The following is an 11,984-nucleotide window of genomic DNA, read 5'->3' as shown; positions in this document are numbered from 1 at the left end:
ACCAGATCCCGTCACCAGGTCCCCCCATCACCAGATCCCCCCCTATCACCAGATCCCATCACCAGATCCCCCCCCTTCCAAGAGCTCCCTCTCACCTCCAGATCCCCCCCTGCTTCCAGATCCCTTTTACTCGATCCCCATCACCAGATCCCTCCTATCCCCAGATCCCCCCACTGCCTCCAAATCTCCCCCATCACCAGATCCCCCCCTTTCAACAGATCCCCCCTGCTTCCAGATCCCTATTCCAGATCCCTATTCCAGATCCCCTCCTCACCAGATCCCTCCCTGCTACCTGATCCCTATTCCCAGATCCCCTCCATCACCAGATCCCATCACCAGATCCCCCCCATCACCACATTCCCCCCCTTTCAACAGATCCCTCACCACCAGATCCCTCCCTGCTACCAGATCCCCATTCCCAGATCCCTCCCTGCTACCTGATCCCATCACCAGATCCCATCACCAGATCCCATCACCAGATTCCCCCCTTTCAACAGATCCCTCCTCACCACCAGATCCCTCCTTGTTACCTGATCCCTATTCCCAGATCCCCTCCATCACCAGATCCCCCCCTGCTTCCAGATCCCCTCATCACCAGATCCCTCCCTGTTACCAGATCCCTCTCGTCACCTCCTCTATCACCAGATCCCCCAACCAGATCCCTCCTTTCCAGAGATCCCCCTCACCCCCAGATCTCTCCTCTCACCAGATCCCATCACCAGATCCCCCCCCCAACATCCCTGGGAAGCTCCCGGGATGCAGCACCCCCCCCACTCTTTCCCTCCCCCACCATTCCCTTGGATTTTCTCCCAGGATCGGTCCCTGCCCTCCCAGCAGCTCCAGTTACCCCAGTTCAGGTCCCACAGCAGCAGCTTCCCTTCTCCAGAAGTGTCCCAGGAACACTTTGGATGGGGCTGGGAGCATCCCAGCATCCCATGTCCCCGCCCGGATGGCTTTTAAGTTAATTGGATGGAAAAACGATGGAAAATTATCCTTTTTTCTTTTTCTTTTTTTCTTTTTCTTTTCTTTTCTCTTTTCTTTTTATTTTTCTTTTTTTTTCTTTTCTTTTTATTTTCTTTTTCTTTTTTTCTTTCTTTTTCTTTTATTCTTTTTCATTTTTTCTTTTCTATTTTCTCTATTTCTTTTTCCTTTTTTTATTCTCTTTTTCTTTCTTTTTCTTTATTTTTTTTCTTTTTCTCTTTTTCTTTTTTCTTTTCCCTTTTTCTCTTTTTTTTTCCCTTTTTCTCTTCTCTTTTCTTTTCTTTTATTCTTTTTCATTTTTTCTTTTTCATTTTCTCTTTTTCTTTTTCATTTTCTTTTTCTTTTCTTTTTTATTTTCTTTTTCTTTTTCTTTTCTTTTTTATTTTCTTTTCTCTTTTTCTCTCTTTTTTTTCCTTTTCTTTTTTTCCCCCACCTCCTTTCTGGCTCTCCTCACCCCCCTCCCCCTTTCCCCCCCCCAAACCCACCCCCATCCTGCTGGGGCCGGGCTCCTGCAGCCCAAGGGGGGGGTCCCACGTGTGTCCCCCCCCACGGCAGTGGCTCTCGAGTGGCAGCAGAGGGCAGCAGCAGCTCAGTGCTGCCACCACCACCCCCCCCATATCCCAAACCCCCCCCGAATCAGAACCCAGCCCGGATGCGTTCCCAAAAACTTTATTGGGGGACACTCAGCCCCCCCCCCAGAGTCAGAGTGGAGGTTCAGCTGTGACCCCCCCCCAATAATTTTTCCCTGGTTTCCATTCCCTTTACATCCCCCCCCCCCACCCCGAGAAGGGGGTTGAGGCATTTTACCCCCTTCCTGCTTCCAACAGGGGGGGGGGGACGGGGGGCACCGCTGGGTGGAGCAGCCCCAAATCCTGATTCCTCAAAAAAAAAAAAAAGGATTTTCATTATTTTATCCTCCCGAAGGGGGGGCTACAGGGCCCCTAAGGCACAAACCCAGTGGCACAGCAGCAGGGAAGCCCCTTCCCCAGTCAGAAAGGAGCTGGGGGGTGGCTGGAACTGGGAGGGGGGGGTGGCTGGAACTGGGAGGAGGAGGTGCTGGAACTGGGGGGGTTGCTGGAAGGAGGGGGGGTGCTGCCCCTCTCCCCATTTTCCCCCAAATTTGAGGTTTTCCTTCCCAGCTCCACTACAAATCCCCCCTCAAGGCCAAACCTGAGAGCTGGGAAGCTGAGCCCTTGGGAATGAGGCGGGGGGGGGGAGCCCCCCCCAACCCTACTGTGACCCCAAGCGAAGGAGCCAGAGCCCCAATGGGGGGGGGACAAGAAGAGCCGAACCCCCTGAGTGGGGTGATGGGGGGGTGGGGGATTTCCAACCCTTTTCCCATCACCAGCCCCCCCCCCCGCGACCCCCCCAGCACCCCCGGGGGGGCTCAGTCGTCGGCAACGATGGAGAGAGCCCTGAGCTCGCTGAGCTTGGCATCGTTCTCCTTCTCCCTCTGCTGGTCGCTCAGCCCGGGATGATCGATTTGAGCTGTAAGGTCCCCAAAAATCTTGTGCATTTCTGTGTAGTAGACGACCTGGGAACAAAACAAAACAAAAAAAAAAAAAGAAAAAAAACAAAAGAAAGACGAAAGAAATAAAAAGGAAAAAATAAGAAAGAAAAAAAGAAAAAAAAAAAGAAAAAAAGAAAAAAAAAGAAAAAGAAAAAAATAAGAAAAAAGAAGGGAAAAAAGGAAAAAATAATAAAAAAATGAGATGAAAAAAGGAAAAAAAAAAGGAAAAGAAGAAAATAATAATAAAAAATAAGAAGAAAAAAAGAAAAAAGAAAAAAGAAGGAAAAAAAGAAAAAAAGGAAATAATAAAAAAATAAGAAAAAAAGGAAAAAAAGGAAAAAAGGAAATTATAATAAAAAATAAGATGAAAAAAAAGGGAAAAGAAGAAAATAATAATAAAAATAAAGGGAAAAAAGGAAAAAAGAAAAATAATAAAAAATTAAAAAAAAGAAAAAGAGAAAATAATAATGAAAAAGAAAAAAGAAAAAGAAAAAAGAAAAAAAGAAAAAAGAAAAAAGGAAAAAAGGAAAAAAGAAAATAATAAAAATAAGAAGAAAAAAAGGAGAAAAGGAAAATAATAATAAAAAATAAGAAGAAAAAAAGAAAAAATAAAAATAAGAAAAAAAAAAGAAAAAAGGAAAAAATAAGGAAAAAATAAGAAAAAAACAAAAAAGAAAAAAGGATAAAAGAAAATAATAATAAAAATAAAAATAAAAAAGGGAAAAAGAAGAAAGAAAAAAGTAAAAAAAAAAAAGAAAAAAAAAAAAGAAAAAAAAGGAATAAAAAGGAAAAAAAGAGAAAAAAACCAGAGGGTGAGGAGGGATGGGAAAGGGGTGAGGGTCTCCTCTCTATTTCGTGGTGGGAGGTGCCAAGAGGCCCCCCCGAGCTTTGCTGTTTCTAAAATAGCTCCTCTCCCATGTGTTATTACCACCCCCTGAGATTATTACAACTCAACACATTTTAATAACACGCTGCCCTTCTCTGCTCGTTCCCATCTGGCACCCAGCATCATCCCCCCCCCCCCCAAAAAAAAAAAAAAAAAAAAAAAAAAAAATTACCGTGTCCCACCCCCGGGGGGGGCTCTGTTGTCCCCACGCCCATCACCGTTGCCACTGACCCCGCGATGTCCCAGTGATGGGGGGGGGGACAGACACACAAGGGAGGGGTTGCCTGGCATCCCCCACCCCCCCTGCAACTTAGGGGGGGGGGGAGGGGTGTTTTATCAAAGTGCTAATTAGCAGCGCCAATTAACTCCCGGCAATCAGCGGAGCGGGAGCCCGGGGGTCAGCGCAGGCAGATGGCACCGGGATGGGGCCGGAGGAGAGATGGAGGGGGGGTGACACTGCCAGGTCCCTGTGTGTGTCCCCCCCCGCCCCCCCCATCCCCCCCGACACCGCTCCCGAGGCTCCCAGGGAGGGACAAGGAAGGGTTGTCCCCTCCCCACTGCCACCCGCGATGGCCCCGTGGGTCTTGGGCAAAGTCTGGAGGGGCAGCTGGGGCAGGAGCCAGGGGTGAGGAGGCAGGCACGGTCTCCATGGAGATTGGGTTCCCGAATTTTGCTCAAAATGATGTTAATTTGGGGGCAGGGCTCAGGGGAGGGGCTCAGCACCCACACCCCCCCCCCAGCACCCACCCCCCAGCACCCACCCCCCCAACATCCCCCCCCCAATCCCCTGGGTCTGTCCTGACCAGGGTGCACCAGGGGCTGAACCTCCCTGATCAGGGTGCTGGGTGATTGCTCATTAACACAGTGATTAATTAACCCTACTCTCTGGTTTCAGGGCCCCTCAAATCCCCCACCTCACCCCCCACCCCCCAGCACCCACCCCCCAACATCCCCCCCCCCAACCCCCTGGGTCTGTCCTGACCAGGGTGCACGAGGGGCTGAACCTCCCTGATCAGGGTGCTGGGTGATTGCTCATTAACACAGCGATTAATTAACCCTACTCTCTGGTTTCAGGGCCCCTCAAATCCCCCACCTCACCCCCCACCCCCCAGCACCCACCCCCCAACATCCCCCCCCGAAATCCCCTGGGTCTGTCCTGACCAGGGTGCACGAGGGGCTGAACCTCCCTGATCAGGGTGCTGAGTGATTCAGCATCATTGCTCATTAACACACTGATTAATTAACCCTACTCTCTGGTTTCAGGGCCCCTCAAGTCCCCCACCTCATCCCCCACCCCCCAGCACCCACCCCCCAGCACCCACCCCCCAACATCCCCCCCCGAAATCCCCTGGGTCTGTCCTGACCAGGGTGCACGAGGGGCTGAACCTCCCTGATCAGGGTGCTGAGTGATTCAGCATCATTGCTCATTAACACACTGATTAATTAACCCTACTCCGTGGTTTCAGGGCCTGCCTCACCCCCCCTCCCACCAAACCCCAATCCTACACCCAAGGGCACCCCAAAAAGCACCCAGAATCCCCCAAATCCCCCACTTGGCACCCAATGCCAGGGGTGAGCGTGGGTGTAGAGCTGGGAATGGGGGTGGAAAGGTTCTGGAGAAGCCCTCAAAGTGTCCCTTGTCCCCAGCCTGGCTGAGCTCAGTCCCATCTGCCCGTGTGCTGGTGCCAAATCTGGCAAAAAATTTAAAAAAAAATTAAAAATAGGTGGAGGGGCTGCAGGCAGATGGGTCCAACCTGGGGGAGATTGCCCCCCAAGATTTCCCTGGGTAAAAAAACTGCTGCCCCCCAAGAAAAGTAAAGAGAAAGGGATTATTTTGGTCACTGCTTTCTCTCCCAACACCCACGAGCTGCTGCCATGAGTCCTTCCCCTGGGTCCCCTGCCACCAGCACCGTGTCCTCAGGGATGCTCTTCTCTCTCCCAGTAGCACCCAGTGCCCAACCAGCAAGGGAGCCAAGCTGCTGAGTGTTTTATCACCCAGCTCCCACAGGCTTTGATCCCTTGGTGCTTTCCTCCTCCTAAAATGAGGATAAAACCCACGGATGTGTGAGTAGGGGAAGGGGAGGGATGCACTCCAGACAGGGGAGAACCCCAATCACCACCTTGGTATTTTTTTTCCAGCTATGGATTCCACAGGCTCCTGTCCCCATCCCATCCAATCCCACCTCCAGCTTGCTTTTGGGAATGAGCCAGCAGGCCCTGAATCCACCTGTCCTGAACTAATTCTGCTTTGGGACACCCTGTTCCCCACATTTTCTTTTTCCCAATGCCACCCAGCAGCTCAACCCTACAAAAAAAACCCAAAAAGCTTGGGGTGGCTGCCAGGTCACCCCCCCCCACCAGCCCTAAACACTGCCCTATGGCCACTCCTGCCCCTCAAACTGCATTTTTCCCCCCACCCCATTTCAGGAAAACCTTGAGAAATTCAGAGTTTTCCTGCTGGAAACTCCAGATGGGAAGCGTTGGGTTGGGGGCTCCAAATCCTCTCCCCCCCTCCCTTTTTATTTTGATGTGGCCACTTCAAAGCTTTTCCCCAGCCAGGGGAACGTTGGCTTGGTCCCGGGGCACGTGGGTGGACACAAATATTTGGTGGTGAATGTTACAGCTCTTGTGAGCTGGGGACATGTTAGGAGCCAAACTCTGCCATGGGAACAGCCCAGGAGCTCCTGGAGGGTTTCCTTGGGTCCAAACCATGGAAGCTGGAGCTGGTTTGGACTGGGATCCTTCCTTTTGCCACGGGTTTGTTCCTGGAGAGGCCTCTGGGTTGTTTGCAGCTCACCCTCTGGTGCCATTTGTCACACTTCTTACTTTAACCCTCTGCTTTTCCCCCCCAAAAAATACAAAAAAAATAAAAGGGAAAATGACACCATTCTGCACCCAGGGCTGCCTTGACCCAGGGACAAGAAATGTGACTCCCAGGAAGGTGCCAGACACTGGAATTAAAGGGCAGAGCTGCCCCCAACCTCCATGTCCCCATCTGTCCCTTCCTCCAGTGTCCCAGAGGGAGCCACTGAAAACCCAAATGTCCCTGAGGAACCCAAAAATCCCCCCTGAGATGGGAAATCAGAGGGATGGAGAGAACCTGGGGAGCAGGGGAGGGATGAAAAGGGGTGACCAGGAGCAGCAGCACTGCCTGGCACTGTCCCCATGCATCCCAAGAGGGGACATTGGGATGCCAGGAGCTCCCAGAGCCCATTCCTGGCTCCCTGGGAAAAACATTTCCCTTTGCCTTTTGATTTCAGCCACCTTACAATGGGTGGAAAAGCTTCCCAGAAATGCTCCTGAATCAGGAAGGGCATGGAATGAGCCCAGCCCTGGAATGCTGAGCTCTCCTCCTGGTGCTGGAGATGCCATGGAAATGGTTTCACCCTTCCCAGGGGGCTGGAAGGATGCAGCCAGCAGAGGGGGAGAGGCTCCCATCGAGGGCAGTGGGTGGGATGTGACAGGTTTGAGCACCCATCTGGGACCTGCTTTAGTCCAGGAGATGCATCAGCTTTGTTCTGGGGTATTAAAAATGAGATTTTGCTCAGCTGCCCCCAGAAAAAAAAAAAACAAAAAACAAAAACCAAACAAAAATACACCAGAAAAAAAAAAGCCCCAAAGCCAAACCCTAATAAAATCCTTACCTGGAGGATTCCCAATGAAAAGGAGGGTAGGAAGGGAGAGCTTTGCTCCATTCCCCCAGCACCTTGCTCCCCCAGGATGAGCCCAGCCAGGAGCCAGCTGGCAGCCAAGAGGAGGGACACGGTGGCCAAGGACAAAGAGGGGGACAAAGCAAAGTGCCAGCAGATCCCAAGCACCCAGCCAGGGCAGGCAGCATGCCAGGTTTCAAGGTCTCATCCAAACCACCCACACCCAGGGGTCAGGGAGGGTTTGCAAGGGCCCTGCCAGATTTTCTGGTGGCTCCAGGGTGTCTGGTTATTCCCTGGGGACAGAATTAAAAAAAAAAAAAAAAAAAGAAGGACCCCAGCACCCATCCTGCAGGGTGGATTGGTACCATCTGGAAGGTGAATCAGGCTGCAGACAACTTGCTGGCAGCTCAGTTGGCATCTCCCAAGTTGGAGGTGAGATGGAACACACCATCATCTCCTGGTGTCACCCCAGAACCTCCTTTCCCACCCAAAAAAATACCCCAGGAGAAGGTTGAAGCCACCTCCTGGTGCTGGACCAAGCCCTGATCCAGGGCTCAGGAGTTCAAAGCTGGATTAAATCCAGAGAATGTTCCTCTCCAGCCTCAAAAAACACCAAGAAGGGTGAGAGGAGGAGCTGGAGGGTGGCAATTTGAGCAGGTTGGGGTTTATTTAGGCCACCCCAGATCCTGCAGATCCTTGGGACCCCAGCATGGTTCCCAAGAAGCAGAAGAAAGCTTTTAGATGAACCCTGAGCATCCCATCCCAGAATTATCAAGCTTGGAAAAGATCTCTAAGCTCATCAAACCCAACCATCAGCTGAAACCCAACACATCCCTGTCCCCAAGTGCCACTTCTAACATGTTTTCTGAGCACCTCCAGAGTTGGGGACCCCACTGGTTGTTCCAATCATCTCCAACACCCCCAAACTTGAGCTCATGACCACAAACAGATGGACCCAAGGGAATAAAGTAAAAAAAAAAAAAAATCAAATGATGACTTTATTCCAGCACAGAACCAGGGCTGGAATTGCCTCCTGAACAGAACCTGATGGGAAAGGACATCCCAGGAGTGTCCCTGCTCTCCTTCCAGGACCAAGTGACACTCCTGGGGTCCCACCACTTGTTCCCCCACCACTCAGGGATGAAAGTGCTGGAAATAAGAGGAATCCACTCACCTAATCCAGCCCAAGGGGACAGAGTGGGGACAAAGTCTCACCTGTGCTCTGACCAGTGACTCGAAGCTGGGTTTGAAGTAATCGATGCGGCTGCTGTAAAATTTGGGCATTTCCTCCAGGAGCTGCTTGTTTTTGGCTTCAAAGTCCTCCCTCACTGGCCTCAGCTCTTCACGGGCCTGGGAGGGAGAGGAGGGGGAGTCAGAAAATGTCCTTGGCTTCAGCAGACCTGCACAAAGGCCACCCCAGGATGGCTCTGACAACCAGATAATGGAATCTGGTGGGACCCAAGAGAACCTGGTGGGACCTAAGTGACCATTACCAGAGCCTGGTGGGACCCAAGTGACCATTACCAGATCCTGGTGGGATCCAAGTGACCATTACCAGATCCTGGTGGGACCCAAGTGAACCTGATGGGACCCAAGTGACCATTACCAGATCCTGGTGAGATCCAAGTGACCCCTGGTGAGATCCAAGTGACCATTACCAGAGCCTGGTGGGACCTAAGTGACCATTACCAGATCCTGGTGAGAGCCAAGTGACCCCTGGTGGGACCCAAGTGACCATTACCAGATCCTGGTGAGATCCAAGTGACCCCTGGTGAGATCCAAGTGACCATTACCAGATCCTGGTGAGATCCAAGTGACCATTTCCAGATCCTGGTGGGATCCAAGTGAACCTGATGGGATCCAAGTGACCACTACCAGATCCTGCTGAGAGCCAAGTGACCCCTGATTGGACCCAAGTGACCATTACCTGACCCTGGTGGGACCCAAGTGACCATTACCAGATCCTGGTGAGATCCAAGTGACCATTACCAGAGCCTGGAGGGACCCAAGTGACCATTACCAGATCCTGGTGGGATCCAAGTGACCATCACCAGATCCTGGTGAGATCCAAGTGACCATTACCAGATCCTGGTGGGATCCAAGTGAACCTGATAGGATCCAAGTGACCACTACCAGATCCTGCTGAGAGCCAAGTGACCCCTGATGGGACCCAAGTGACCATTACCAGACCCTGGTGGGACCCAAGTGACCATTACCAGACCCTGGTGAGATCCAAGTGACCATTACCAGAGCCTGGTAGGACCCAAGTGAGCCCTGGTGGGACTTAAACTCTGCCCCTGGAAATCCATGGGACAACCTAGAGAGACTGCTGCAGAGCTCCTGACCCAGGCAGCCCCTTCTAGAAGAGGAGGGAGAAAAAAGCAGCCCCAAGGCTCAGGGCAGGCTGGGGAACATCCCCATCCATCCCTGTGTCCCCTCACCAGGAGCATCACCAGAGGGTCCTGTCCCCACCATCCCTCTCACCCGTGACCTTCAGCTCAGAGCATCCAAGTGGCTCCTTTAAAGAGAAGCGTGGGGAGAAAGGGAAATGTCTTTGTGGAAAAGGGCAGGAGGGGGTGGGCTGTGAAATATTAAACCAGTTCAAGTCTGCCACTTAATCCTGGTGCCATTCCAACGGGAGGGGGATGCAGGAAAAAGCTGGGAAAGGGAGCCCAGCCCCGGCGCCAGTCCCCTCCCTGGAAGGGTGAGATGGACAAAGAAAGCTCCAGGCTGGCAAAAATCACAGCAAGTGAGCAAATTCATCATCTGCCCTGAAACAAGAAGAGTTCAGAGCCCCCGGGGTGGATGGAGTTCACGTGGGGAACCAAAGAGCAGAAGATCTGGAGCAAAGGGATCCAAAGGATCCACCAAGTTGGATGATGCCAAGTGGGAAGGGACCCATCGGGATCATCAGGTCCGACTCCTGCCCCTGTGTAGGGAACCCCCAGAAAAAAAAAAAAAAAAAAAAAAGGGAAGGATGCAAATTTGCAGCTTAAAAAATCAAAAATGAAATAAAGCAATAAAAAAACCTGGGTGAGATTGGGCTGTTTCACATCAAATCTCACATCCCAGGTTGAGGATTGCTTTAGGATCCTGCAGGCATTTAAGCTCACACAGTGGTTAGTTAAGAGATTTTTTTTTTTTTTTTTTGGGGGGGGGTGGTGGAGGGAATTAGATCTCCCAGAAGTTCATTAAGGGGAAAAAAAATTAAATAACTAAAACCTGCTTAATCACCAGGACAAAAGCATTCCCATTTTTCCAGGCAGAGCTTTAGGCAGCGAGGCGAAGCAAAGTAAGCTGCTTACTATGAAATCTGAGGTCTCTTTTGTTAAAGCTGATAGGACTGTTCTTTAACACAAAACTTTCTTTTTTTTTATTTTTTTTTTTGTGGGGAAAGCCATCAGAAAAATACATGTTCTTTAAGGCTGAGAAAGTAAACTCTTCCTTCCAGGATCAAGCAATGAGCGACAGAGCTGGGGAGAAGCACTGGTGTAGATTGAATAATAATTAAAAAAAAAAAAAAAAAATTAAAAAGAAGCATGATTTTGCTCAAATTTAAGAGGGAGAAAGGAATCTGGCAGAGCTTCCTGTTAACCAATTACTGCAATTTTCCAAGGCAAATTTTTTGCAGCAGGTGGCAAACAGAAAGCTCTGATCTTCCCCTTTTTCCCACCCAGCTGCTTGCTCAGATGCAGAGGGCAGGGGCTGCTCCTCCCAGCATCCCGGGGCTTTCCTTCCACTTTATTTTGGAAAACTGGCTCTTTCCCTTTAACTCTGATTCCCACCCCTGTTCCCAAACACCCTACGGGGCAATTTTCCAAGAAGAAAAAAAAAAAATTTAAAATTTTATCCATTTCACGGAGGGCTCAGCAGGGAGGTCAAACACCAGGGAAAAAACTCTTCCAAGCCCTGGGACACAACCCTGGGGTTATCCCACTGATCCTGCTGGGAATTTTGGTTGGATACCTGGTGAAGTTTGGCCAGGACAGGACCAGTCCTTTCCTTCTCCTCATATTTTTCCACCTTGGACTGCAGACGTTTGTAGTCCTGCAGGGTTTGCTCCCTTCTCTTCACAGCCATATTCAGGCTGGGGAAGACACTGCTAAACCTGCCAAAAAGGGGATTTTTGATTATTTTTTTTTTGGAGGGATATCTTGGTCGGATGCAACATCCAAAGCAATTCCCCCCAGCTCCCCAAATCTTTCAGACCCAAACCCACACAACTCCTTCCCGACGTGAAAAGTTTCACTGGAAAAAAAAGGATGAAATTTATAAATAAAGATTTTACCAAGCCTTGCCAGGGGAAGGGGGTGGAGAGCAGAGCCAGAAGCCCAAGCTTGGTTTAATTTTTCACAAAGGTCACTTCACATGTCAAAGGGTGGGTTTTTAAATAATAATAATTTAGCAATCATCATCATCATCAAACCCGAGGCAATTTTGCAAGTTTTTCAAAGGTCCCAACCTGCTTCTGACTTCTCCTGCCAGCCCAAAACCATATTTTGCCCATTTCTTCTTTATTTTGAACCATTTTTTCCCTTCTCTTCCAGCTAGTGGCTCTGAGAACACAGAGAGCTGCCTTATCTGGGATGGGGGATGGAAGCTGCTGCTGAAAATAAAGCTGTTAATGCCACTGAGCAACCCAAAAAAAGAAAAATAATCAACTTTTCCCCCCCAAAAATATAACCAGCTGAGGTGGTACTTCCCCAAAAACATCTCTGAAAGAGGCATGAGGAGGCAGAGTTGAATCAAAAGCCTGGGGAGAAGAAATGTGAAGTGGAAGATAATTATTAAAAATATATTTTTTTTAATGTAAGTCAACGAAAGCATGAAAATTTATTGAAAATATTTTAACCTGTGCTTTTTTTTTTTTTTTTTTCCCAGGCAATTTCTGGGGTTGCAAAGCCCATCCTGCTGCAAAGGAGCTCCCTACCCCCCCCTAAGGATTAAGAGCAGCCAA

At 49.9% G+C, this 11,984-nt stretch overlaps 1 protein-coding gene across 1 annotated transcript in view; it reads right to left on the bottom strand.

Annotated features, from left to right (window-relative positions):
- Window positions 1-1,643: 1,643 nt before the first annotated feature.
- The window catches only part of BIN3 (bridging integrator 3), a 31,116-nt gene continuing 20,775 nt past the window's right edge, over window positions 1,644-11,984 (bottom strand). Inside the window, exons 6-8 of the mRNA XM_071729000.1 lie at window positions 10,994-11,135; window positions 8,243-8,377; window positions 1,644-2,515 (exon numbers count right to left, since the gene is read on the bottom strand). Of these exons, the coding sequence (XP_071585101.1) occupies window positions 2,369-2,515; window positions 8,243-8,377; window positions 10,994-11,135 (424 nt within the window). The 3' untranslated portion in view covers window positions 1,644-2,368. The remainder of the gene's footprint in view (window positions 2,516-8,242; window positions 8,378-10,993; window positions 11,136-11,984) is intronic.

Source organism: Heliangelus exortis, chromosome 30, assembly GCF_036169615.1.
Source record: "Heliangelus exortis chromosome 30, bHelExo1.hap1, whole genome shotgun sequence".
In the NCBI taxonomy this organism is placed as follows: Eukaryota; Metazoa; Chordata; class Aves; order Apodiformes; family Trochilidae; genus Heliangelus; species Heliangelus exortis.
This window is presented reverse-complemented; position numbering and strand designations above follow the sequence as displayed.